The sequence below is a fragment of the Phyllobates terribilis genome, unplaced genomic scaffold, assembly GCF_046119375.1.
Source record: "Phyllobates terribilis strain yellow unplaced genomic scaffold, ASM4611937v1 Scaffold_11__3_contigs__length_659146591, whole genome shotgun sequence".
Taxonomy (NCBI): Eukaryota; Metazoa; Chordata; class Amphibia; order Anura; family Dendrobatidae; genus Phyllobates; species Phyllobates terribilis.
Genome location: NW_027362771.1, coordinates 349,156,204 through 349,182,711, shown reverse-complemented (window position 1 = coordinate 349,182,711; position 26,508 = coordinate 349,156,204). Strand labels below are relative to the sequence as shown.

Genomic DNA, 26,508 nt, shown 5'->3' with positions numbered 1-26,508 from the left:
TGGGGAGGGTTTGAGTTTAGGGGTGCACCGGCGGGGTCATTTTTATCATAGGCAGTTGAACTTGACAGGATCACAAATGATAGGCAATCGACCATCACTTTTGAGATTTTCAAAAACAATCCATTCACCAGTTTCAGATAACAGTCGACTTCTTTGGAAATGTTCTAGTCACTTTCCAATTTGGCTAGACGGTTGCAGCCCCTAGAATTGATTTGAAAAGAACAAAACAATTTCCGTATTTCCGGAATGTATATACCAGGGAATGCATAAAATATACTCACTAAAGGTCAATAGTACATGGAAATGAACAGCTCATCCACCAACAGACCCGACACGTGTTTCACGATTCCACCTATCGGTGTGTCTGGAAACAGTGAGTGACAGTCCAGCCGTTCAATCGGAGGCTGGGGTGTGTTGAGCTGTCAGTGTGTTGAGTGACAGTTCAGTCATCCTATCAGGGCTGGTGCATGCCAGGGCTTTCTACATGTGTCAGCTATTCGAGTGATTACCTGGCTATTTATCAGGCTCTCTGCCTCCAATTAGTGTAAGTTGTAGCTTAGCTCAAATGGTGTGCACGTTCTCTGTTCTCTGTGTTCCTGTATTTGATCTTTTTTGCCCAACTTTGGACATTGCCTTTGACCATCCGTTTGCCTTGTCCTTTTGTCCTGATCCGCTACCTTCCCAGAATTCTGACCTAGGACGACGACCTTACTATGCCTTTGCCTTACCCCTTTGTATATGACGAGTCCTCTTGGTATCTGACCTTTGACTACTCAAGCCTCACGGCTTGTCCATGTGTAGTAACTAGTGTCACACTGTTCTTTTTCATTGTGTGACCTATTTTTAATCTCATTTGTAGATTCAATAAAATAAAATTTACTCTCTTGTAATTAATACTATGGTGTATACACTGGGCTTGTTTGTACAGGATTAGTACTTTGATAATTGGGCCATCTCAAATGTATTGTGCCTCTTTTTAAAAATGTACTTATTGATTCTCCTAAATTCTTTTGCAGGTATTACTATTTTCTTCATGTTGAATTGGTTTTACTGGAAGTAAACATTTCCAAAGTTTTGATTAATGGGATTCCAGGTGTTGAGACCCCTACTGCTCGCTAAAAATAAGGAACAGAAGCGCTCAGTTAAGCACTGCTCTTCTCCAACACTGAAGAATGGCTGTACACAGCCTAAAAAGCATAATCAGAAGTGAGCACCGCTCAGCTGAGCACTTGTCTTACTTGGTTCTAGTGATCTATAGGGGACTCAACATTTGGAAACCCACCATCAAAACTTATGAAATGCTTCTATGACATGTTAAAGTTTTAAAGAACATTTGCACTTTAAATGTGTCACTTAGGTTGGTTTAAGGGGTAAAGTTTCTCCTTGTTGAGAACCCCAGATTGGCATAGGGAGACTTACAAGCCCCTCATTTCTCTTCGGAGAAACTGAATCTGGAAATAGCCTCTGCACTTAAAAAGGGAGCAGGGGCTATAGTTCCTTTGCATGGCCCTCAAGTCTCCCTCAAGTTTGCACTCTGCACAAGGAAACATTTTAACTCTTAAAACATGATATAGGCCCCTAACCAAGCCGACCAGTTCTTTTGCATTACATTTGTAAGAGCCAAAAGCCCAAAACACGTGTCTTCAAATGTAGTTTCTGGTTTTATTGTGTATCCTGTATCAATATTGACTTTAAGGATTGCTACTTCCAACAGGTGACACAAGAGTCCCTGCTCTCTTCCTCTGTGAATAGGTTATTGGCATATTTGGCTGGTGAAACATGGACTGTGCTCAGATCAGAATACCAAGCCTATTAAACTAACTGTCTCATATAGCAGTGAGCTCAGGTCAGGAGACCTGGCGGTCAGGCCAGGTATTCTAATCCAAGCATAATCTGTTTTTCATAAATGTGTGAAACTGGCTTTAACAAACTACAAAAGCTGCAACAGAAAAAGATGACAAAAACAGGTTTGATATGTGTGGACCAATATACCAACAATCCCCACTCCACAAACTTGCATACCCTCGCAGAAATCTCAAACACCTTGACCTACACTCACTCTCTGAATCCCTCCTCCCTCTTACAGACATTAGTTCCTTACATGATGCAGATGTTGCTGCCACTTTATACAACACCACAACCGCTGCAGCTCTCGATTCGGTCGCCCCCCTCACACATACCAAGGCTCGCACAATCAACAGACAACCCTGGCACACCAGCCTAACTAAAGAACTGCGACGGGCCTCCAGGGTTGCTGAGCATATATGGAAAAGGTCCCACTCCCATGAGCACTTCATCGCATTCAAACAGTCCCTCACTACCTTCAAGTCCACACTCACTGCAGCAAAACAAATGACGCGCCCCCTGGGCCATATTCTTTAGGGGAATACCCGGAGCCGGATCAGATGGGAGTTGTAGTCTTCCGAGTGGCTGTGACCCGGTCCGTGCCCAGGGTGTCAAGCTCAGAGTATGTGGCAGTCCTACAGATGTTATAAAGTTCTTAATGTCGACTACGCCACCCATTGTATTGCGGTCACTATGGCCGCCGCTGCAGCAGGGTCCGCTGAGGCTGATGGTGTTGGTGCAGCTTTTGGTAGTATAACCCCCAACGGGTGGGGTATAGCCTCAGGGGGTCAGGTGCAGAGGATGGGGGTTGTGGTGGTGCAGCATAGATGTTAAGTGAACACAGAGTCGGGTTGTGCAGTTTAGGGTATTTACTCACTGCTGATGTTCCGGTCACTCCAGCTTCAAGTGACCACCCGAGCCGTGCTGCGTCCACCAGGTCCTGGATTCAGCAAACCCCCAAACAAGTCCGGAGCGTGACCCTGAGCTCTCCTTCTGTCCTTTCCTCTGGCCGTCCCCACTAGTGATCCACCTAGGTCCAGCTCCCTCGGGCCTTCTGTTGGGAGACCCTTGGCCTTGGGTTCCCTGACCCTCCACGTGGTTTGCCTTCGGGGTGGATGTGGTGGGTGGCCGTGGCAGACGCTGCCCACGGCCTCCGGTCTCTGGCTAGGGTGTGCTTTTGCCCCCACCAGTTTGGGATCCGGTACCCTATTGCCGACTCTTCACCCGGGGATTGAATTTGGGTTCTCAGAGTCCTCTCTTTGTCCCCTCTGGGTCTTTCCTTCTCTGCTCCACTCTCTCTCTGCAGGCTCATCTGGACCTCTGCTTCTTACTCTGACAGACTGACCCTGTTCTTTGATGGTGCCCACCTTATATACACCCTCTATGTGTGAGCTCAGGTGACCAGCACCCAATGAGCTCCTATCTTTACCCAGGCTGCTCCCCCTATCTGCCCCTACACTACTTGGGATGTACCACCCCCCTCCCACTCCAGCCAGGAACAGACTCGGTCGTACCTGCACATTTCTAAGTGGGAGTACCGTCGGCCTGCCCCTCGGAAATGGGATGTGTGTAGTGCATGCAGCCTACCGAGCTCAGGTCCACACTCCATCCTTACCCGGGAGTGGAATATCACACCTCTGGGTTGAGGTGCAATACCCCTGTAGCAGCCGAATCCTCAGGGTGCTACATTCCCCCCTGGTAAATCACAGCACGTCCTCGGGCTGTAAGAACAAAACACCACAAAACATACAAACTTTTGCATAAACATATAAAACATCATACAAAACATTATATATATATATATCAATAAAACTTTTCATATAAAACATTCTTGTAGACTTTTCTTCGCTTCTAGTTCCTCCTCCGGTCACTGTGCAACGTGTGACCGGGTAAAGTGCGACAGTCTTTTCTTGAAAAATGGTTTTCCTATAAAACCGGTAGGGGGCGCTTTAGGAAGCGCAACTATATACAAAAGGGGTAGTGGCCGCTCTCAGTCCTCGGCCAGGTATTAGGGAGGAATGACCGCTCTCAGTCCTCGGTCAGTGGGATTTAAGGGATAAACGGGTAAACAGTTCACACTTGCTGGTCCCAACGGGGACTATGATAGCAGCAGTAACAGTTCACGGTGCCCCGACGGGCAACTATATACAGCTTCTGCTTCGCTGTACTTAACGACGACGTCCTCCTGCTCTTTCTTTATGGTTTCCTTTAGCTTCAGACCCGTCCGGGTCCTCTTGTTCTTCCTCCTCACACCGCAGCTCTTCCTCCGTCAGGCGATGCACATGGAGGGCGTAGGGTCCTTTGGCACACTTGTGCCGGGTGAAGGTGACCTCGTCCCCGATGTAAAGGTCACGACCTCTGTGTCCCTCCGGTAGGTGGGACTCAACGTCTCTCCTGGTCACGAAGACGTCGCCTAGGGTGCGGTGGTCTCGGATGAAGCCCCACCCATGCTGCATGTTAAACTTGATCACAGTCCCGGTGGTGCGGGGACTATGCGCTGCACGGGGGTCTCTCCTGGCCCGGCTCTTCTGCTCCGCGCTCCTTACTTGAGCTTGCTGTTCCCGGACCCGCCTCTCTCTCCGCTCCCTCTCGAAGACCTCGAGCTGTTGGCGGCAGCACTCAGCACGCTCCGCTGCAGCTGCCCGAGTCTCCTGAGTGAACCCCATGAGATCTTCTCCTGTGGGGTCCCACTCAAATTGGGCCTCTTCTAGCGGGGGCGAGATCCTCTTTACGGGCTTTGGAGCCGGGATCAGGGGTGCACACATGGCCCCAGCCTTCCTCTGCCGTTCCAGTTCATGATATTCCTGGGGCCAGATGAAAGGCTGCCCATCCGGGCACGTGTGTTGGGTAAACAGGTCCTCTCCCAGATGCGGCACTCTTGGTCTTATGGGCGCGGTGGTGTTAGCGCCCGGGTTGCCCGGGCCTTGCGGCCAGGCCTGGGGTATCTGGAAGGTGAAGGGCACCGTAAGGACGGCGGCGCCCTGGGCTACTTGGCCCTGCGACCAGGCCGGGGGCTCCGCGGAGGTAGGGGGCGCTGTTGGTATTGCGGCGCCCGGGGATACTAGGCCTTGCGACCAGGCTGGTGGTACTTCCTGCTTGGTCACGCTCGGGGTCGAGGCGTGTGACGTCACAGGGGTCGCGGCTCCCGTTTGAGGCCTAGTCTGCGGCGGTGACGTTGCAGCGACGGGCACGGCAGGATAGACTTCGGGCTCTGCGACGGGGAGCTGGGGCAGGTACGCGGTTTCCCGGTTTGGGGTAGAGACGTCCCCTTTACCTGCCTCCTTTCGTTCGACTCCCTTCTCGGCGCCGTCTCCGGCCTTCAGTCCTCCCGCGCCATCCTCAGAGGCGGTCTGTCTCCTCGTCTTGGGTGGCGTGCTCCGCTGACAGGTCTCGGTCTGCTGGGCCATCTCACGGCTCCACTCTGCCAACGTCTCTCGCTGCACCCGGGCCATCCTCCTTGCGAGGCCCTCCAGAGCGGTCTGTGCACACTTCCGGTCTCGGGGGAGCTGTGCTAGGACCTCCACTAGGCCTAGTGGGGTCGTTGTTTCCAGCAGGCTCCTGACCAACGGGTCGGTGCTGCTCTGCTCTCCTTCCGTTGTCTCCAGCAGGCTCCTGGCCAGCGGGCCGGTGCTGCTCTGCTCTCCCTCCTCTGTTTCTAGCAGGCTCCTGGCCAACGGGCCGGTGCTGCTCTGCTTTCTCGCCATCTCCGGGTAAGCTCCTCCGATACTCTTCTCCAGGCTTCTTGCCTCCGGGTGCGCTCGCTCCAGACTGCTCCAAGCGACACCCATCTTTGTTCTCCCTTTCTCAGTCCTCCCACTTCGAGGGCGGTCCCGGGGCCACTTGGTGATTGTCAGCTCCAGGGGCAGTTCTTTCACGCTGACAGACACCTCCAGCATCACAGTCTCTGTTGGTGGGGGCGGTTTCCACTTTTGGCGCCATTTTCGGTCCTGGCCCACGATGGGAGGCGGCCTCTTACCACCCTCTGGCACGCCCATAATGGCGTCCGCTCTTCCAAGGCGGGAAACCTTTGGAAATGGCGGGAATCGTCTCCCAGTGGCGGGAAACTCTGCAGATGGCGGGAAAAAGCTGTTAATGGCGGACTACCGGCGGGAATCGACCTGTGATGGAGTCCGATGGCGGGGACCCTCCGGAACCGGCAGGAGACTTCTTTTTGAGGTAAACTCGTTCTTTTCTTCAGGCACGCAGTACCCGGTTGTTGCGGGCACGTAATCCTGCCGACTACGCCAAAGTTGACGCGCCCCCTGGGCCATATTCTTTAGGGGAATACCCGGAGCCGGATCAGATGGGAGTTGTAGTCTTCCGAGTGGCTGTGACCCGGTCCGTGCCCAGGGTGTCAAGCTCAGAGTATGTGGCAGTCCTACAGATGTTATAAAGTTCTTAATGTCGACTACGCCACCCGTTGTATTGCGGTCACTATGGCCGCCGCTGCAGCAGGGTCCGCTGAGGCTGATGGTGTTGGTGCAGCTTTTGGTAGTATAACCCCCAACGGGTGGGGTATAGCCTCAGGGGGTCAGGTGCAGAGGATGGGGGTTGTGGTGGTGCAGCATAGATGTTAAGTGAACACAGAGTCGGGTTGTGCAGTTTAGGGTATTTACTCACTGCTGATGTTCCGGTCACTCCAGCTTCAAGTGACCACCCGAGCCGTGCTGCGTCCACCAGGTCCTGGATTCAGCAAACCCCCAAACAAGTCCGGAGCGTGACCCTGAGCTCTCCTTCTGTCCTTTCCTCTGGCCGTCCCCACTAGTGATCCACCTAGGTCCAGCTCCCTCGGGCCTTCTGTTGGGAGACCCTTGGCCTTGGGTTCCCTGACCCTCCACGTGGTTTGCCTTCGGGGTGGATGTGGTGGGTGGCCGTGGCAGACGCTGCCCACGGCCTCCGGTCTCTGGCTAGGGTGTGCTTTTGCCCCCACCAGTTTGGGATCCGGTACCCTATTGCCGACTCTTCACCCGGGGATTGAATTTGGGTTCTCAGAGTCCTCTCTTTGTCCCCTCTGGGTCTTTCCTTCTCTGCTCCACTCTCTCTCTGCAGGCTCATCTGGACCTCTGCTTCTTACTCTGACAGACTGACCCTGTTCTTTGATGGTGCCCACCTTATATACACCCTCTATGTGTGAGCTCAGGTGACCAGCACCCAATGAGCTCCTATCTTTACCCAGGCTGCTCCCCCTATCTGCCCCTACACTACTTGGGATGTACCACCCCCCTCCCACTCCAGCCAGGAACAGACTCGGTCGTACCTGCACATTTCTAAGTGGGAGTACCGTCGGCCTGCCCCTCGGAAATGGGATGTGTGTAGTGCATGCAGCCTACCGAGCTCAGGTCCACACTCCATCCTTACCCGGGAGTGGAATATCACACCTCTGGGTTGAGGTGCAATACCCCTGTAGCAGCCGAATCCTCAGGGTGCTACACAAACATACTTCACATCTCTCATATCCTCCCTGTCTCACAACCCCAAACAACTATTCAACACCTTCAATTCTCTCCTCCGTCCCCCAGTGCCTCCTCCCTCTCCTCTTATTTCAGCCGAAGACTTTGCCTCATTCTTCAAGCAGAAGATTGACACCATCAGACAAAGCTTTTGCCTAAAGCCCCCACAGCCCCTCCCCACACCTACTCAACCCTCTTCCTCCAAAACCACCTTCTCCACCATTTCTGAAGATCAACTTTCCTCCTTACTCTCCAAATCACACCTCACCACCTGTAAACTTGACCCAATCCCGTCCCACCTCATCCCAAACCTTACCACTATCTTCATCCCAGCCCTAGCCCACCTCTTCAACCTGTCACTAACAACTGGTGTCTTCCCCTAATGCTTCAAACATGCCTCAATCACACCCATCCTCAAAAAGCCCTCCCTTGACCCATCCTCTGTGTCTAACTATTGCCCCATATCACTTCTCCCCTATGCCTCAAAACTACTGGAACAACATGTCAATACTGAACTGTCCTCCCACCTCTCCTCCTGCTCCCTCTTTGACCGCCTACAATCTGGTTTCCGACCGCACCATTCTACTGAAACTGCACTGACTAAAGTCACCAACGACCTACTAACCGCCAAATCTAAGTGACACTACTCTGTCCTCCTCCTGGACCTGTCATCAGCCTTTGACACAGTGGACCATTCCCTCTTACTACAGACTCTCTCATCTATCGGCATCACAGACTTGGCCCTATCCTGGATCTCCTCATACCTAACAGACCGGACATTCAGTGTCTCCCACTCACACACCACCTCCTCATCTCGCCCCCTATCTGTCGGTGTCCCCCAAGATTCAGTTTTAGGACCGCTGCTCTTCTCCATCTACACCTTCGGCCTGGAACAGCTCATAGAGTCTCATGGCTTTCATTATCACCTCTATGCTGATGACACACAGATCTACCTCTCTGGACCCGATATCACCTCCTTACTAACCAAAATCCCACAATGCCTGTCTGCTATTTCATCCTTGTTCTCTGCCAGATTTCTAAAACTTAACATGGACAAAACAGAATTCATCATCTTTCCGCCATCTCATTTAACCCCCCCAACTGACCTATCTATCAACGTCAATGGCTGCCCACTCTCCCCAGTCCCTCAAGCTCGCTGCCTTGGGAAAACCCTGGACTCTGAACTCTCCTTCAAACCACATATCCAAGCCCTTTCCACTTCCTGCCGACTCCGACTCAAAAATATCTCCCGGATCTGCACATTCCTCAACCATGAATCTGCAAAAACACTAGTGCACGCCCTCATCATCTCCCGCCTTGACTACTGCAACCTCCTGCTCTGTGGCCTCCCCTCTAACACTCTCGCAACCCTCCAATCTATCCTAAACTCTGCTGCTCGACTAATCAACCTGTCCCCCCGCTATTCCCCGGCCTCTCCTCTCTGTCAATCTCTTCACTGTCTCCCCATTGCTCAGAGACTCCAGTTCAAAACCCTAACCATGACATACAAAGCCATTCACAACCTGTCTCCTCCATATATCTCTGACCTAGTCACCCGTTACATACCCGCACGCAACCTCCGATCCTCATAAGATCTCCTTCTCTACTCCCCTCTTATCTCCTCCTCCCACAATCGCATACAAGATTTCTCCCATGCTTCCCCCCTACTCTGGAACTCTCTACCCCAATGTATCAGACTCTCTCCTACCGTGGAAACCTTCAAAAGGAACCTAAAGACCCACCTCTTCCGACAAGCCTACCACCTGCAGTAACCACCGCTCCACCATACCGCTGCACGACCAGCTCTTCCACCTACTGTATCCTCACCCATCCCTGGTAGATTGTGAGCCCTCGCGGGCAGGGTCCTCGCTCCTCCTGTACCAGTCGCTGTCACACTGTGTTCAAGATTATTGTAATTGTTCTTGTATTATACCCCTTTTTCACATGTAAAGCGCCATGGAATAAATGGCGCTATAATAATAAATAATAATAATAATACCAGTTAAATCCATGGAATTAATTAAGCTGTATTAAGCCCTTACATTTTTCCTACTTTCATGAATTATATACTTTCCTACTTTCATTCCTATTATATGTCATGTTACTTTTTCTTAGCAGTGTGTCTGAAAGCAAAGCACGTAAAAGTCATATCTTATCATCACAGTTCAACTGTTTCCAGTTATCAGGCTCATTAACGGACCAAACAGTGACTTTAGTTATCATGTGAGAATGATAATATCATCAACGAGAAACTCTAATAGTGTATATATACTTAGTAAATATGTCATTGCTATCTTCCACACATCATTCAAGTGAGTACTGCAATGAATTGGCATTAATATTATATGTCTTCATGTTCACACTGGGGGTGGGGTGGGGGTGAGTGTTGGTGGTGCTGAATGCCAGGGGCCGCTTTGGCAGGGTATTAATACAGAGGGTATTGCAGCAATCTAAATCTAAATCTTTGCCTTGGTACCTGGCTGCAATTCTGCAATAAAATGTAATAAGCAACTGTACCATATAGAATGAATTGAAATTTTGTAATTTTTTTTTTGCCTAGTTGTAACAGTAATGTAGCAAATACTATGGTATTACTAGACACTTTATTACATATGTTACCTTCACTGTGTGTAGCATCTTGCGTTGCCATTTTTAAGAATGAATGGACTAAAAATCAAATATTTACATCTTTTTTCCTAACCGCATACAATCATCCATTTGGTTACATGTGTTTAATGCAAATGTTTAGCGATAGTATAGGCGGTATTAAAAGTAATTATTAATATATGATATTCAGATAAGGATGAGATTCTTTAGAAGGAACAGCGCTCCGGTGTCATTGATCATAACTCAGTGAGCTGAGCGTGCATGTATATTGGAGGATTGGGAGGAATAGCTTAATGAGTATTTATCCAACTGCTATCAGAAGTGGCCGTGCAGTTTATTTCAGGTAGTATCACAATATTGATTGACAAATACATCACATTTTTTTACTTTTGAACAATAAATACGTAATTTGAAAAAAATAATGATTTGATTGTGGGAAACGCATAACATAAACTGAAGCAGAAACCTTATCCCATAAAGAATGGCCTAAACTTCTTTTAAGGTTTAAGGTTTCTGCTTCAGTGTTTTTAATGCTTTCGTAGATAGGAATACCATTAGTACTATCTAATATAATAACATCATTATTGAGGTTTTACAGCACAGCTTCCCGAGTTCTAGTCGTCTAGTAAGTTGTACTGGGCGTCAGGGGTTTTATGACAAATTTTTTATTGTTGCATTCCAGAAGACATAATATATTACATTTTTTGTCAACGTAGCTGTGTCAGGGATTCTTTTTTTGTGGAATGAAAAGAATTCTTAGTGCCACCATTACTTGGTACCTATAACTTATTACATCATTTTAATTAACTCTTTATACGGAGAAATAGAAAAAAAATACCGCAATTCTTATATTTTTTGATATTTTAAATTTTACACTAATCAAATGCTGCAGAAATGAAGATTTCATTTTATTCAGTGTTAAATTACGATTATGGAAACACCATACAGTTTTTATTTACGTTTTATTACTTTTGAACAATAAATACATCATTTGAAAAAATATTGATTTGATTGTGGGTCACCATTTATTGAGAGCCATAAATGTTACATTTTATCCATCAATGGAAATGTATAAGATCTCATATTTTGTGTGACAAGATGTAGTTTTCAGTGGTACCATGTTTTGATCACATTTCAATACACTTTTGGAAATTGGAATGAAAAAAAGAAACAAGCAATTCTGTAAATTATTTTTCTACACTAGTCAGTATAATTGACATGTTAATGTTATCCTGCCGTTTGACATGAAAATGATTATGCAAAATTTACTTTTTTTATGTTTTAATATTCTTACACACAAAAAAAACATAAAAAAATCATTTTTTGGGCGGCTGCCATATTCTGAGATTTACAAATTTTTGTTTCAATTCACAGTGTTTGCGTGAGGGCTTATTTTTTGCAAAACAAGCTGTTGTTTTCACTGGTATCATTTTTAAGTACATAAACTGCAGCACTTATGCAGACACCATTAGCACTCATGCAGCCCCACATAGAAACACTGCCACTAACATGTTTCACTCCCATGGTTGACCTGGACATCTCTGTGAGATGGTTTCAGTTCCATCATTGTTACATTTTTTAATTACTTTTGCTACAGTATACTGACTGATTAGTAACAATTTGCTGATATTCTTGTGTAAAGAAATTATTTTCTTTTTCATGTCTAGGGACATTTCTCTTCCATGTGGTGCCGCCATTACTTAATGTATGAAATGAAAGGGTTTTATTTGTTATGTATCGCTCTTTTATAGTCAACTGTCTGCTGGACACCGGTTTAATAAATAATTATACTTACCTGTGGTTGAATTCTTGTTAAAATTTTGTAGTCTAAACTTTAGCTTTGCTCATAAGGCTTTCATTGGGGTGTTCTCATTCATCGTCTTGAATAAACTTGTTAGGAAAACTAAATTCTGGGGTGTGAAAAATAACAAATATTGTTTGTAATAAATGGCTCACATTTTTGGGAGTATTTTGTAGTATGGTATCCTTAATTCTTAAAGGAAACTAAATGTTTTCTGACAAATCTGTTGGGGTGTACACATTTTTGCTAAGCACTGTGTATATATCAAATAGCATTATTGGGTTAATATGCTTTTTAAACAGTAGTAGTAATCATGATATTACTTCTATGAGTAAACTGCAAAATCCTGATATCCTAAGCACATATATTTCACTATGTATTAAATTAAAAGAAAGAAAATACCAATTGACAGCTGTATACCAATTGACAGCTGAGTCTCTACCAGTGTTCCTTTACAATAGGCCAGATTCACACACACAGGCATACATGAGGCTGTAAGGTTCGGGTCAGGAGACCCGTGGCTGGTCCGTGTATAATACTGTCTGCACTCAGACTGTGAAATAAGGATACATGAACCTGGTCTTAAAAATTACTAAAAATTAGATTCACATCTTGCTTTGTATTCTAACAAGACATTCTTTAATTGGAAAGTGCCACCTAGTGGCTGCATACAATATTATAGCTCAACATTTTTTTATTCTTTAACCTAAAAACAGAAAACTAATACAAACAGAAAAGGATACTAGTGACAAAAACAGGCCACAAAAAAGGCTCACCTAGAGCATGTCCTAAAAATCAGCTAAACTGCTCTTTTACAGTAGTTTACTATTGATTTTCATCAATTCTATATTAAAGTATAAAAAGTAAATAACTACTTATTCCTCTTATTAGACTACATTTAGTATGCAAGTTGTGACTGCAGTTAAAGGATTTTGTGACTTCTCATTATGACAACCAGGTTTGTATCTAGTCCTAATATATTGCTGATTTAATTCTAAAATGGACATGTCTTCTTAAACTTTAATTTTATGTGAATCCTTTTTCCTAGGATGCAAGCAGAGAAATTTCTGCTGGTTTTGTGTGCTGCCATCGTTTGTGTTTTTTCTTCAGAGTTTCTTGACCAGGAATGGAAAGCATGGAAAGCCAAACACGGTATGATACAGTATATCCCTTCCTATTCACGAAAGCAAAAGACAATTGCTCTGCACCCCACCATCACCTATGGGCTTGAGCAAGTCTACACAAACAAAAATTCCTGCCTGTCAAATCATTGCCTATACCAATACAATATGTTGAGGAACTCAACCCTATGCACAAATTATTGTGGGATATTTATTAATTAGATAAGATAAAGCTACAGTTAGATAAGATAATGATAAATGATACATTGCCGGGCCAATTTTAGCTTTTCTGACACCTGAGGCAAAAATTAAAATGGTGCCCCCTCCCAAAAGAAAAAAATATTACTAAGCAAGCCACACAAAAAATAAAATTTCAAATTGTCCTTCTGTAGTTTAAAAAAATAACTAAACTTTAATCACATTTTTTCTTACATTTGCAAGCAGATTGGAGCAGGTCCACGTCCTTAGTCCCCCACTGATTCCTGGAAAAAAACTTGAGAAGTGTGCAGCCCAAATTACAGGAGCACTGTAGAATTTCAGAATAAAACAACTGGCTACAAAAGTATAGCCAGGATCTGATTCATGCTGCCCGTGCTTTGGACAGCATGAATCTAGTGACAAGTTCCCGTTATCCACAAACACATACATACACAGAGGATAAACTGCATACAAAAACTACATACGCATACATACACATACATACACAGAGGATAATCATATTTTGCTCGGCTTTGTTGATCTGGGATCATGCTTAGGGCGATTATCATGAAATTCCTCTTTACTTTCAGCTTTTTAGCATAGGGCTGAAGGTTTTATTGCGAAATTGACTGATATTAGGAACTGTTCATAATGTTCTCTACCTTTACTCCTTTACTAAAGCTCTAATTTCAGCAGGCAAAAAAGAGCTCAAAAGCATAATGCTGTGTCCACCATGCTTCACTGAGTGTATGGTGTTCTACTCTCAGGTGCCTTTATACATATTAAACATTTATTTTATCTGCATGACCAATCGTTGACACAAAAAATGTAGATCGAGACAGCACTCCTAAATGATATTTAGTCAAGGGGTGAGAGATATCAATGTTTTATTCTATTGTATAGAGGGCACAGCAGGGAGGTTTCTGCTGCAGACAGTTTTCTTACTGCCAGGCACAGATCATTGAGGGTAAGGAATGGGAGCATGGCTAAGAACCTTAGACACAAAGAGAAGATTTCTTTATAAATTTGTTTATAAAAACTAATTTGTTTTAGTTGTAATGTAATGTTACATGTGCAGCTTGTAGTAATCCATAAATTCACATAATAAATTATCTAATTACTGATTTTATTTCATAAACTCAAAATAGACAAGGAGTACATTAATTTTCGAGATGAGATATTCCGGAGGAAAGCGTGGGAGGCAACATGGCAGAAAGTGCAGAAACACAATCAACTGGCTGACCAGGGAAAATCCAAATACAGAATGGCCATGAATAAGTTTGCAGATATGGTGAGTTTATAAAACTAGCCTAAAATAATGTAAAATGTATTAAAATGTTTTTTTTGTTTTTTTTTAGATTGGTCATCAGTATCAGATCAGTAAGAGTCTGACACCTGGTACCTCCACAGATCAGCTGTATGCAGCTGCTGTGGCAACTAGATATACAGTATATAGTGTACAGTGCCTAAACAGCACAGGTCCATACAATGTGTAGAGGCTGCTGCCTTAATGGAAACTGAGCACAATGGCCAATACACACTGTACAGAGCTGTGCTGTTATAGATCTGTACGAGTACATGCAACAGTCGCGAGAGCTGTCTTAGACCTCCACCAGTCTGATATGGATAACTCATCCTAAGGTCATGAATATCTAAAACCTGAAAACCTCATTTAAGTACTGTAGATGAAGAAACGGCATAGGATTTACAGAACTGTGCAGACACTCATGTTGCCTGGCTTACAGTTTGCCTAGAAACTTTACCTAGTCATAAACTGGCACATATAACTTTACCTCCTGGTGAACTCTAATAGCAAGTCTAAAGAATGAATGACCAGTATTGGAGTAGAGTATAATAGTTACTTGCCATTTTTAATGATTTTGTTCCCATTGTATAGAATAGTTTTGGTACAGTCATAAACATTTTTTGTCATTTCAGACCCCAGAAGAATGGACTTCCAGGAAATGCTTTCTTTCAAATCAAAAGTCCCAGAACTATGTCCCTGTGCAGGATTATTCCAGAAATCTCAACATACCAGATGCATTTGACTGGAGAGATTCAAAATGTGTTAACCATGTAAAAAATCAAGGTCTTTGTGGATCCTGCTGGGCATTTGCCACTGTAAGAAAATGTTTTAATATACTATTAGACTATAGCTTAACTTAACATAACATGATTTTTTTAGACAGTCAACAACCTAAATGTGTCAGAATTAAGTGCCAAAAATTGGTGTGAATGTTTTGGACCAGAGGTATTGTGTATAGAAGGCACTTGACAAAGGGCTTGTCTATAAAAAAAAAAAAGTAAGCATGGTTAAAAAGTGACAATCTGTCCTAAAATATACTTTTGGTTGTGCCATCAAAAAAAAATCATTCACAAAAATACAACCCCAATTCCAAAAAAGTTGGGATGTTATGTAAGATGTAAAGAAAACAAGAATGCAATGATTTGGAAATCTTTATAGCCATATTTTAACCACAACAGAACAGAGAACATAAATCAGCAGTTGAAAGTTAGATATTTGTTCATTTCATTTAATAAAATTAACTTATTTAGAAATTGACAGCAAGAACCCATCTCAAAAAAGTTGGGACAGAAGGCTGGAAAAGTAAGGAATACTAATGAAAAATAGCTAGAAGGTCGATTTTCTACTAAGTGACATGATTGTCTATAAAACAGAATGTTAGAAAGGCAGAGTCTCTCATAAGCAAAGATGGTCAGAGATTCACTATTCTGAGAACAACTCTAAAAATTGTGGAACAATTTTAAAAAAATGATCTAATACATAAAATTGCAAAGATTTTGAATAACCCACCATCTTTAGTACATAATATCAACAAAACATTCAGAGATTCTGGAGAAATCAGTGTGTACAAAGGACAAGGCCAAAGGTCGATATTGGATGCTTGTGATCTACAGGCAATCTGCATTAAAAACGGGTGTAGTTTGGTAGTGTAAATCCCTGCCTGTGCTCAGGAATGCTTCCAGAAATCTCTAGACTGCAAACAAGTAGCCATATATCACCACAATCCAGAAAGCTGCCGTCTTATTTGGGCCAAAGCTCATATAAAATGGTTGAGGAACAATGAAAAACTGTTTTGCAGTCAGATGAATCAAAATTTTAAATTATTTATGGAAACCACAGGCACCATGTATTGCAGACTCAAGAGAAGAGGGACCATCCAGCTTATTATCAGCACACAGATCAAAAGCCTGCATCTCTGATGGTATGGGGTTGCATAAGTGCCTATGGCATAGGCAGCCTGTAGATCTACTGTATGTAGATTAAAAGATGGCTATAAGAGATTTTCAAATCATTGCATTCTTGTTTTCTTAACATTTTACACGAGTTCCCAACTATTTTGGAATTGGGGTTGTATTAAGCTTACACATTTTGAATGACGATACAACTATTCTGTGCTAATGTGCTGTACATCAATGGCACATCCGCAGTAGAAATCTGAGTATCAGTCTACAAGTTCTACCACTCATCTTTTAAAATAAATAAAAATAAAAAAAATTAGGTAGTAAAATACACATTGGAACTGCCATAGGGCAACATAGCCTTAGATATTACTTTTTATGTTTAAGGTGGGTGTATTTGAGACACTTCATTGTATCAAGACCAAAAAGCTGGTTGAATTCAGTGAGCAGCAGCTTGTAGACTGTGACAACGGAGATAGTGGCTGCTGTGGAGGATTACCAGAGATAGCAATGGCATATATTACAAGTCATGGCATCATGCAATCCAAAGAGTATGAATATTTAGAAAAGGTAAGTTTTTTCTATATTTTACAGATTTTTGTTGAAAATATGAAGATTGTTAATTATGTAACACAATGGACCTCTTGTTTGAGCATACTGTATGTGGATTTAGACCCTGGAAAACAGGAGAGTACAAAAAGGAGACCACACAGCTAAGAAAATCTATTGGCCCCCTGTTTTGAGAAGTCAGGAGAATTGATATCTGTCCATACCCACAATTTAAAGGGGATTTCCGGGCCAGGGTTACTTGCATATGCACTGTGGAGCCCACCATAAACATTAGATGGCTGTTGGTAAGATGATAATTTGGTCGATTATTCAGCCAGTAAACATTTCGGTTGGCTCTTGCTTACACAGGAGCACTTGTTCAGCTGAAGGTTCCTGTGTTCCCAATATGAGAAATTTAGAGGTAACCTTAGCACAAAAGAGGATATCGGTAGTATAGCAGTGGTGGGCAATTCATTTTCCTGAGTGCCACATGAGACTGTGACTGTTGCCAAGGGCCGAACCAATATGTTGAAATTAACTCTATCAATATTATCATTAACAAATTATTATATAATATCATTACATTTTATTGCTACTTATTGAGCGGATCGAAACCATATCATTTATTTATTTCATAAAGTTTATAAAAAGCAGTAAAACATACAGCTCCTGTTAATCAGCTCTTGTACCACGATTAACAGCTCCCTCTAAAATAGTTTAATTGTCCTCACACCCCCCACACACAGAATGATGGTCCCACAGCTCACCACACAGTATACTGAAACCCACAGCACCCATATACAGTATGATGCCCCTACAGCCCATAAACACAGTTTGATGGTCCCCACAGCCCCACAAACAGTGTGAGCTCCTACAACCCCCAAAAAAGTAAGATACCACACTATGATGGCCCTCACAAGGTATGAATGCCCAAAGTCTCCGACAACCCTCCAACACAGTATTATTACTCTCACAGCTCCCCATACAGTAGTATGGCCCCCACAGCCCCAAAAAAGTATGATCTCATACACACAATCATGACAGGCATGCAGACTGATCCCCAACATCTCCATATAAACAGAATTATGAACATCACAGTATGATTCCTTATAGCCCACAACACATCATGATGTTCACCACAGCCCCCAAACAGTTTGATGGCCCCCACCATCCCCTGTATACAGTATGATGGCCCCTACCATTCCCCCATACAGTATAATCTCAAACAGCTGCTTCTAAGCTTTAGAGGTGTGCAATGCGCATGCCCAGAAGTTCAGAAGATGGCTTCCTTGTTATGCACAGTGTGCACCTTTGAAGCCAGGAAGCGTACTCCTGGCTTCAGAGACATAGTGAAGCGACCGGAATGACAGGCGCACCTGCGCAGATTTGCATGAGCAGTGATGACGCCGCTCATGCAAATTATGTTATCACGCCCACAGGTGCGTGTTGACATGGAAAGAAGGCTGACTAGTCTGGGGAACTAACGCCCCATCGACTAGTCAAATCCCTCATTAGCATAGGGAAAGCGGAGGTTATAAATGCTTTTTTACAGCATCTATTTAACTGAATTATGTTATACAGTGATGGATAGGGAGGGATTTTTATCACACATAGCTGAATGCTGATGGATAGGTGGGTAAGGGGAGCCTGACAGGTTCCCTTTAAATGGAAAAAACCTGCTGACAGATAGCCTTTTTTAAAAATTTAAGAAAGAGTAACTAAGATTGAGAGCAGTTGTGAAAGACATATATACAGTGCTAGCTATTGAACCCGTTCTACGCCCAGGTGGCGAGAATTTTTATTGGTATATGGTCTCCCATGCTGGTATGTGTTTCCCCCATCCTGGTATTTGTGCTGCCCCCGCCTGTCCCCACCATCCTATCCTGGTATGCATGGCACCCCTCATCCCCATCATGGTATGCATGGCACCCCTCATCCCTATCCTGGTATGCATGGCTCCCCTCACCCCCAATCCTGGTATGCATGACACCCCTCACCCCCAATCCTAGTATGCATGGCACCCCTCATCCCCAATCCTGGTATGCACGGCACCCCTCACCCCCAATCCTTGTATGCATGGCACCACTCACCCTCAATCCTGGTATGGATGGCACCCCTCACCCCCAATCCTGGCATGCATGGCACGCCTCACCCCCAATCCTGGTATGCATGTCACCCCTCAACCCCAATCCTGGAAGGCATGGCACCCTTCATCCCCAATTCTGGTATGCGTGGCACCCCTCAACCACAATCCTGGTATGCATGGTATCCCTCATCCTGGTATGCATGGGCCCCTCACCAACATCATGGTATGCATGGCTCCCCTCACCCCCATCCTGGTATGCATGGCACTTCTCATCCCTATTCTGGTATGCGTGGCACCCCTCATCCCCAATCCCGGTATGCATGGCACCCCTCATCCCCAATCCCGGTATGCATGGCACCCCTCATCCCGAATCCCGGTATGCATGGCACCCCTCATCCCCAATCCCGGTATACATGGCACCCCTCATCCCCAATCCTGATATGCATGGCACCCCTCATCCCCAATCCTGGTATGCATGGCACCCCTCATCCTCAATCCTAGTATGCATGGCTGCCGCATCCACAATCCTGGTATGCATGGCTCCCTCATCCCCAATCCTGGTATGCATGGCACCCCTCATCCCCAATCCTGGCATGCATGGCACCCCTCATCCCCAATCCTGGTATGCATGGCACCCCTCATCCCCAATCCTGATATGCATGGCTCCCTCATCTCCAATCCTGGTATACATGGCACCCCTCATCCCCAATCCTGGTATGCATGGCTCCCTCATCCCCAATCCTGATATGCATGGCACCCCTCATCCCCAATCCTGGTATGCATGGCACCCCTCATCCCCAATCCTGGTATGCATGGCTCCCTCATCCCCAATCCTGATATGCATGGCACCCCTCATCCCCAATCCTGGTATGCATGGCTCCCTCATCCCCAATCCTGGTATGCATGGCTCCCTTATTCCCAATCCTGATATGCATGGCACCCCTCATCCCCAATCCTGGTATGCATGGCTCCCTCATCCCCAATCCTGGTATGCATGGCTCCCTCATCCCCAATCCTGGTAAGCATGGCTCCCTCATCCCCAATCCTGGTATGCATGGCACCCCTCATCCCCAATCCTGGCATGCATGGCACCCCTCATCCCCAATCCTGGTAGGCATGGCACCCCTCATCCCCAATCATGGTATGCATGGCTCCCTCATCCCGAATCCTGGTATGCATGGCTCCCTCATCTCCAATCCTGGTATACATGGCACCCCTCATCCCCAATCCTGGTATGCATGGCTCCCTCATCCCCAATCCTGATATGCATGGCACTCCTCATCCCCAATCCTGGTATGCATGGCACCCCTCATCCCCAATCCTGGTATGCATGGCTCCCTCATCCCCAATCCTGATATGCATGGCACCCCTCATCCCCAATCCTGGTATGCATGGCGCTCCTCATCCCTATCCTGGTATGCATGGGCCCCTCATCCCCAATCCTGGTATACATGGTACCCCTAATCCCCAATCCTGGTATACATGGTACCCCTCATCCCCAATCCTGATATACATGGTACCCCTCATCCCTATCCTGGTATGTATGGTACCCCTCATCCCTATTCTAGTATGTATGGTACCCCTCATTCTGGAATGCATGGCACCCAATCCCTCATCCTGGTATGCATGGCACCCCATCCCTCATCCAAGTATGCATGGTACCCCGCATTCCTATCCTGGTATGTATGGTACCCCTCATCCGTATTCTGGTATGCATGGTCCCCTAATCCCTATTCTGGTATGCATGGCACCCCTCACCCCCAATCCTGGTATGCATGGTCCCCTCATTCCCCAATAATGGTATGTGTGGTACCCCTCATCCCCCAATCCTGGTATGCATGATCCCCTCACCCCACAATCCTGGTATGCATGGTCCCCTCACCCCCTGTCCTGGTATGCATGATCCCCTCACCCCACAACCCAGGTATGCATGGTCCCCTCACCCCAAAATCCTGGTATGCATGGTCCCCTCACCCCACATTCCTGGTATGCATGATCCCCTCACCCCACAATCCTGGTATGAATGGTCCCCTCACCCCTCCAATCCTGGTATGCATGGTCCCCTCACCCCCCAATCCTGGTATGCATGGTCCCCACACCCCCCAATCCTGGTATGCATGGTCCCCACACCCCCCAATCCTGGTATGTGTGGTCTGCTCACCCCACTATCCTGGTATGTGTTGTCCACTAACCCCCCAATCCTGGTATGCGTGGTCCCTTCACCCCACAATCCTGGTATGTGTGGCCCCCTCACCCCTCAATCCTGGTGTGCATGGTCCCCTCATCCCCCAATCCTGGTATGCATGGTCCACTCACCCCACAATCCTGGTATGTGTGGCCCCCTCACCCCTCAATCCTGATATGCATGGTCCCTCACCCCACAATCCTGGTATGTGTGGCCCCCTCATCCCTTTCACGCTGTACACACATACAAAAAAATAAACAGTTATACTCACCTTTCTTCTCTGTGCTCCAGCGCTTCTGTGTCCTGTTCTGCCGGAGCCCGGGGGAGGAGTGGGCGCCGGAGCACCGCACTGTCCGGCGTCATTTTGCTGAAGACACACTGCAAATGTGTCTTCAGTAAAATGGCACCGGATAGCAATATGCGCATGCGCCGATCCGACCCCTCACTCCTGCCCCGGTCTCCGGCGAAGAGAGAGGCGCCGTGGCAACGCTTCTCCCGGTCAGGTAAGTATGTACTGTACGTATGGCGCCGGAGATCGCGGTATGCCTTCAGTGTCTATGCATACCGTGATCTCCGGCGCCATACACTCCTCTTCTCTGTAACGGCTGGATGCGTGCTTCTGTCTGGAACCAGACTGCGCGTCGCGCATGCGCAGTCTATAAAGGCTTCAGACAGAGACACGCTTAGCCGATTATATTATAGATGTATTGTATACGAAAAATACAGGCTGACAAAGAAATGGGATGGAGTGAAATCAAGTAACATGTTTATAATGCTATTTTTTATTTGTACAACAGATGTACTTAAAAATGACTTTTGCAGTGATTGAATCGTTGCATAATATCTGGTGGGCTAAGGGGGGAAATTTCTCCTTGTGGAGAGTGCCAAGCTGACCTAAGGAGACTTAGAGGACATGCAATTCTCCTCTGGGAATATAAGTATGCAAATAGCCTCTTCAGAGAGGAAGAGAATTGAACTCCAGTGCCGCCTATTTGGAATATCAACTCTAAAAGTCAATATCAACCCTTAAATGAGCCGTGGAACATGATTTAGGATAAGAAGCCAAATCAGACACTACATTTGCAGACACATTTTCAGGGTGTTTTCCCTTCACCATTACAAAGAGGGAAATCTGATTTGACCAGGTGAGAGGCCTCTGACAGTGGGTCTAAAGGGGAAAATTTCTTGTTGAGAGTGCCAAGCCGGTGTGAGGAGACTTATGGGCCATGCAGTGCTTTAAATATGCAAAGAGCCTCTTCAAAGAGAAAGATTACTCAAGCACTAGTGCCACGAAATGGGAGTAGCAACCCTAAAAGTCAATATTGACCCTTTATCGGACCTTGCCACATGACTTAGGAAAAGAAGCCACATCAGACAGTCCATTTGCAGACACATTTCGGGGTATTTGCACCTCATCAGTACAAAGCAGCTAATTGCATATTTAAATTTTCAGAGGAACATTACACGGCCTATAATTCTCCTTATGCCATCAATGACCTCTCTCCGCCTTCTTGTCAGAGGTCTCTCACCTAGCCAAATCAGATCTCCTATTTAACACTGATAAGGGGCAAAGAACCCAACATATGTCTGCAGACTGAGTGTATGATTTGGCTTCTTATCCTAAGCCAGGTTTCAAAGCTCATTAAAGGGTCAGTATTAACTTTTAAGACTGCTACCTCCAATAGGTGGCACTAGAGTGAGTTCAAGTCCTCTTCTTTTCTGAAAAAGCTATTTGGATAATAACTGTACAGCCCTTCTTGCTGGATCTATTAAAATACAGAATTTAACCATAATCTACGGCATTCATCCTCTTTAGTGCTGAGGTTACCTTTGTTATGGTTGGACCACGATCCTTTCTTCGAGCACGGAACAGCATTGATGGCCTTACTTTGTACATGGGTGCTCTATGAGAGAGCTGCCGCTAGACAATCCGTCTATTGCCCCAATTGTCAATGGCCCTAATAACATTAGAGTGTGTTGAACTCGTCAATATTGATGGGTTCACATTAGTCTAATGTGAATGGATGGGGCTTCAGATGCCGATTCTGAAAGAGCGCAATATGCACAATGTTAGGATTTCTCTCAGCTTGCCGGATTGAGTGGTTGTCATGTGACCACTCATATGATACGTACTTACTAATCTCTTGTGTGGTCTTAGGGCTTGTTACCATCTCCCTTATTTCCTAACATTACAATACCAGTGGAAAGTAGAAACCTTACAGCTTTTTTGGATAGGGAGCTGGTGGCAGTCCAGGTTTAGAATAATCTAGCAAAGTAGAAAAAAAAAAGTCTGTAATTCTAAGAGAACAGAGTATTCCAATAGTTCATTGTGTTACAAACCACACCTAATAACCAGCTAATCAAATCTGTTTCTATATTATCCAGCAAGATAAATGTTTATACAAGCCTGATAACGCTGTCGACTTCAATGTGACCAAATATTATTTGCTGCCTGGAGAAGACAATATGGCACTGTCCCTGGTATTTAATGGACCAATAGCAGTTGGGATTGATGCAAGTCATGACTTTATGCTGTATTGTAATGGTAAGTTGTAGCTGGTAAAAGTCAAATTCAACCCCCTTTAAAAATTACTAGATTAAAAAAAGCACAAACATTTTAGAAAATCTGCAAAGCTTCAGTTTGTACTCAGCTCTTCACATAATAAATTAGCGACATATACTAAGGAAAATTTTCGGTAAGTGTAAACTGTTCTGTATATCAATAGAAAAATACTTGTGAAACAAACTATAATGTATATTATGATTTTAGGTATTTTTGAAGGTGGATGTAGTGAATATCCAAATCACGCCGTTATTATTGTGGGATATGGCACAGAACATGATAATCAGTCCAATGAAGATATAGATTACTGGATAGTAAGGAACAGGTAAATGCTTTCACAGTGGCCATATAGAATCAAGCACTGTCTTTAATATATTTTATGGATTATGATATGTAAAATTAAAATGTAGATAATGACATTGTAAAAGCACACTCATTTATTCATAAAGATTTTCAGGGTGTAGCTTGAAGTACTTGGGTTGCAATGTAAAATGTGTGCTCTAAGCAGCCCATACATAATAGTTTTTATGAGAACACATTGCAGAGTCACCAAATTTTTGCGGAGCATGAGGTTGCCTACAATTTTTCAACTTTTGGTGTCACTGTGAATTTCCCAGCCAGAGCCGAAAAAATGGGCTGTACTGGCTTGGCAACGCCCTGCTGTCTAATTCATTAGCAGACGTGGCGCACTTTACATGAGAAATGTTACTCCAGTCTGTGATTGGAATAAGATTTCTGGCAAGGCAGGTGAAGATGCACCCTACTTGTAAGACACCTGATTCATTAAGTGGCTTGCGCCTCTTAATGAATCAGGCCCCTTCATGAACACTGGCACATAGATCGCTTTATTGTTTCGGGGCATCAGCAGCATATGACAAGTGGCATGCACATTGCAAGAAATCTTACTCCAGTCATTGACTGGAGTAAGATTTCTGGAGTAATAACAGCACAGCTTGTTGTGAATTAGATGAGCTATGGTGACATGTCCCTTCCGCACCCTCATCCCACCCAAGATCCACCAAAACGGGTGAAACTGGCATGAGAACACCAAAAGTCACAAAACTTTTCAAAGCAATTGATGCCAGAATTCTGCCAAAATTCCTTTGATGAATCGATGCCATTGAGTATTTACTGAAGATTGTGTTGCAGAAAGTTCTGCATTCTTCTGAAGCAACCCTATTCAGATGAATAGAAACAATTTTCAGTAGCAGAAATTCCTTCAACAATATCTGCAGTGTAGGAAGTCACTATAAAACTTCCAAGTTTTTGGATACTGTGTGTTATTTTCCAGCCCCCAGACGTAGACATGTAGTACTTTCTAGCATCTTATTAGTCAGTGCTACATTTAGATAATTGTGTTATCATCAGGGACTGGAGATATGGATTGGTTTGCTTGTCTAAGTGTAGGCTTTGTCTAATTTCTTCCTTTCACTGTTTTTTATACAGCTGGGGTGCAGACTGGGGTGATGAAGGTTACGTGAAGATGAGGCGTAATGTGAATGTGTGTGGCATAGCGTCACATGCTTCCTCTGTGGACTTGTGATGCTAATGTCTGAAAAAAATCGATCAGATTAATTTGACATGTCATAAAGCAAGCCCTTGTAATCACAGCTACAGTACCTGTAATTGAATCTTCCTTTAGGCTTTTCAATATATGGCTACATTGATTCTTTTGCATATTTGTTATGAATAAAAAAAAATGCATAAGCAAACTTGATGTGGTACCTTTATTTTGAAAAACCATGGGAATCCCAGTGGGTGGACCCCAAACAATCCTAAATTGATGGCACAACATACCAATTTGCCATAATTTTATAAGATGGGGACACCCCTTTAAGGTATGGAGTCACATCAAGGGTTTGTGTTGCTATCAAGCAGTGGTAACAAGGGGTTTTCTCATGAAAAGTAGTGTTCAATACTTAATAGAGCATGTGAAAAGAAGTTGCAATATACATAAATTAAAACAAGTATATGGTTTTGTACATATTTTACATTTTCATCTGGAAGTGTGCCCTTGCTGATCTTGTGGTTAGAATGATGGTTCACCTTCAGTGGCGGACCAACATGTCCAACAGATTCCCTGCTCTATGCCTGGTCATGCTGCGTGGTGATCTGACACTGGAAAGGCTGATACCATGTGGTAAGAGCCCAGGGCTGGGTGAGAAATTTTAGCCTAGAGGGCTAGCTCACACCTCTGGCCCATGGGTCATGGCCCTATTTACGTTTGCCTGCCAAATAATGCCTAGATAGAACACGTACCTAATAGTGATGGGCAAGCAGTAAAATGCTTGGGTGCTCGATGCTCGGGTCAAGCACACTGGAATACTCGGGTGCTCGACCCGAGCAATGAGCCCAATGTAAGTCTATGGGAAACTCGAGCATTTTTCAGGCTCCCCCTGGCGGTCTGCAGAGGGCCTAAAAATTGCCCAAATCGATGGGAACAGTGCTCAAATGACATGGGAACAGCATGGGGAAGACCCCTGGAAGCATTTATGACTCCAGGTCACTGCTGTCAACAACGTTGTCAGAGCTATTACGTCACTTTTACGGACTCACAATAAAACATACAAAAACGAAACCAAAATGGATTTTCCTGGGAAATATGTTAAGGAACATCCTTTCCAGGGTAATGACTTGTATATAAGGCAAAATAAATAACCAAAAACAAAAATACTCCTCCACACCTTGGGCTATGTTCACTCTTAGTGTTTTTGCACTTTTGCATTGCTTTCAACAGTGACAAATGCATTCAACAGGAAATGTCATTTTAACATTTTACAACCTTATCTGGCCATGTGGTGTGTGAGACATCATCAGGCACATCCTGTTTCATTTATGAAGGAGGGACTCTGAAAGTCACAAAGCCAATTTTTATAGGGCCATCATGCGGCCTTTACTA

At 44.8% G+C, this 26,508-nt stretch overlaps 1 protein-coding gene across 3 annotated transcripts; it reads left to right on the top strand.

The window, feature by feature from the left end:
* The first annotated feature begins 9,458 nt into the window (after positions 1 to 9,458).
* LOC141166308 (procathepsin L-like) lies at positions 9,459 to 25,321 on the top strand. 3 transcript variants are annotated; one of them, XM_073652873.1, is made up of 9 exons: positions 9,531 to 9,607; positions 12,595 to 12,661; positions 12,752 to 12,855; positions 14,171 to 14,313; positions 14,961 to 15,143; positions 16,614 to 16,796; positions 23,432 to 23,591; positions 23,817 to 23,934; positions 25,056 to 25,321. In XM_073652873.1, the coding sequence occupies exons 2-9, from the start codon at positions 12,651 to 12,653 to the stop codon at positions 25,150 to 25,152; spliced, it is 999 nt and encodes a 332-aa protein (XP_073508974.1). In that variant the 5' UTR covers positions 9,531 to 9,607; positions 12,595 to 12,650; the 3' UTR covers positions 25,153 to 25,321. The 3 variants fall into 3 exon arrangements, with proteins under 3 accessions (XP_073508972.1, XP_073508974.1, XP_073508973.1); XM_073652871.1 differs by lacking the exon at positions 12,595 to 12,661 and having other exon boundaries at positions 9,459 to 9,607; XM_073652872.1 differs by lacking the exons at positions 9,531 to 9,607; positions 12,595 to 12,661 and adding an exon at positions 10,181 to 10,245.
* The last annotated feature ends 1,187 nt before the right edge of the window (positions 25,322 to 26,508 follow it).

Coding starts and splice junctions, on each gene's coding strand:
- LOC141166308 (XM_073652871.1), top strand. CDS start 9,525: ATGATAATATCATCAACGAGAAACTCTAATAGTGTATATATACTTAGT. Junction 12,856..14,170: donor AGCATGGAAAGCCAAACACG/GTATGATACAGT, acceptor AACTCAAAATAG/ACAAGGAGTACATTAATTTT. Junction 23,592..23,816: donor CTTTATGCTGTATTGTAATG/GTAAGTTGTAGC, acceptor TTATGATTTTAG/GTATTTTTGAAGGTGGATGT.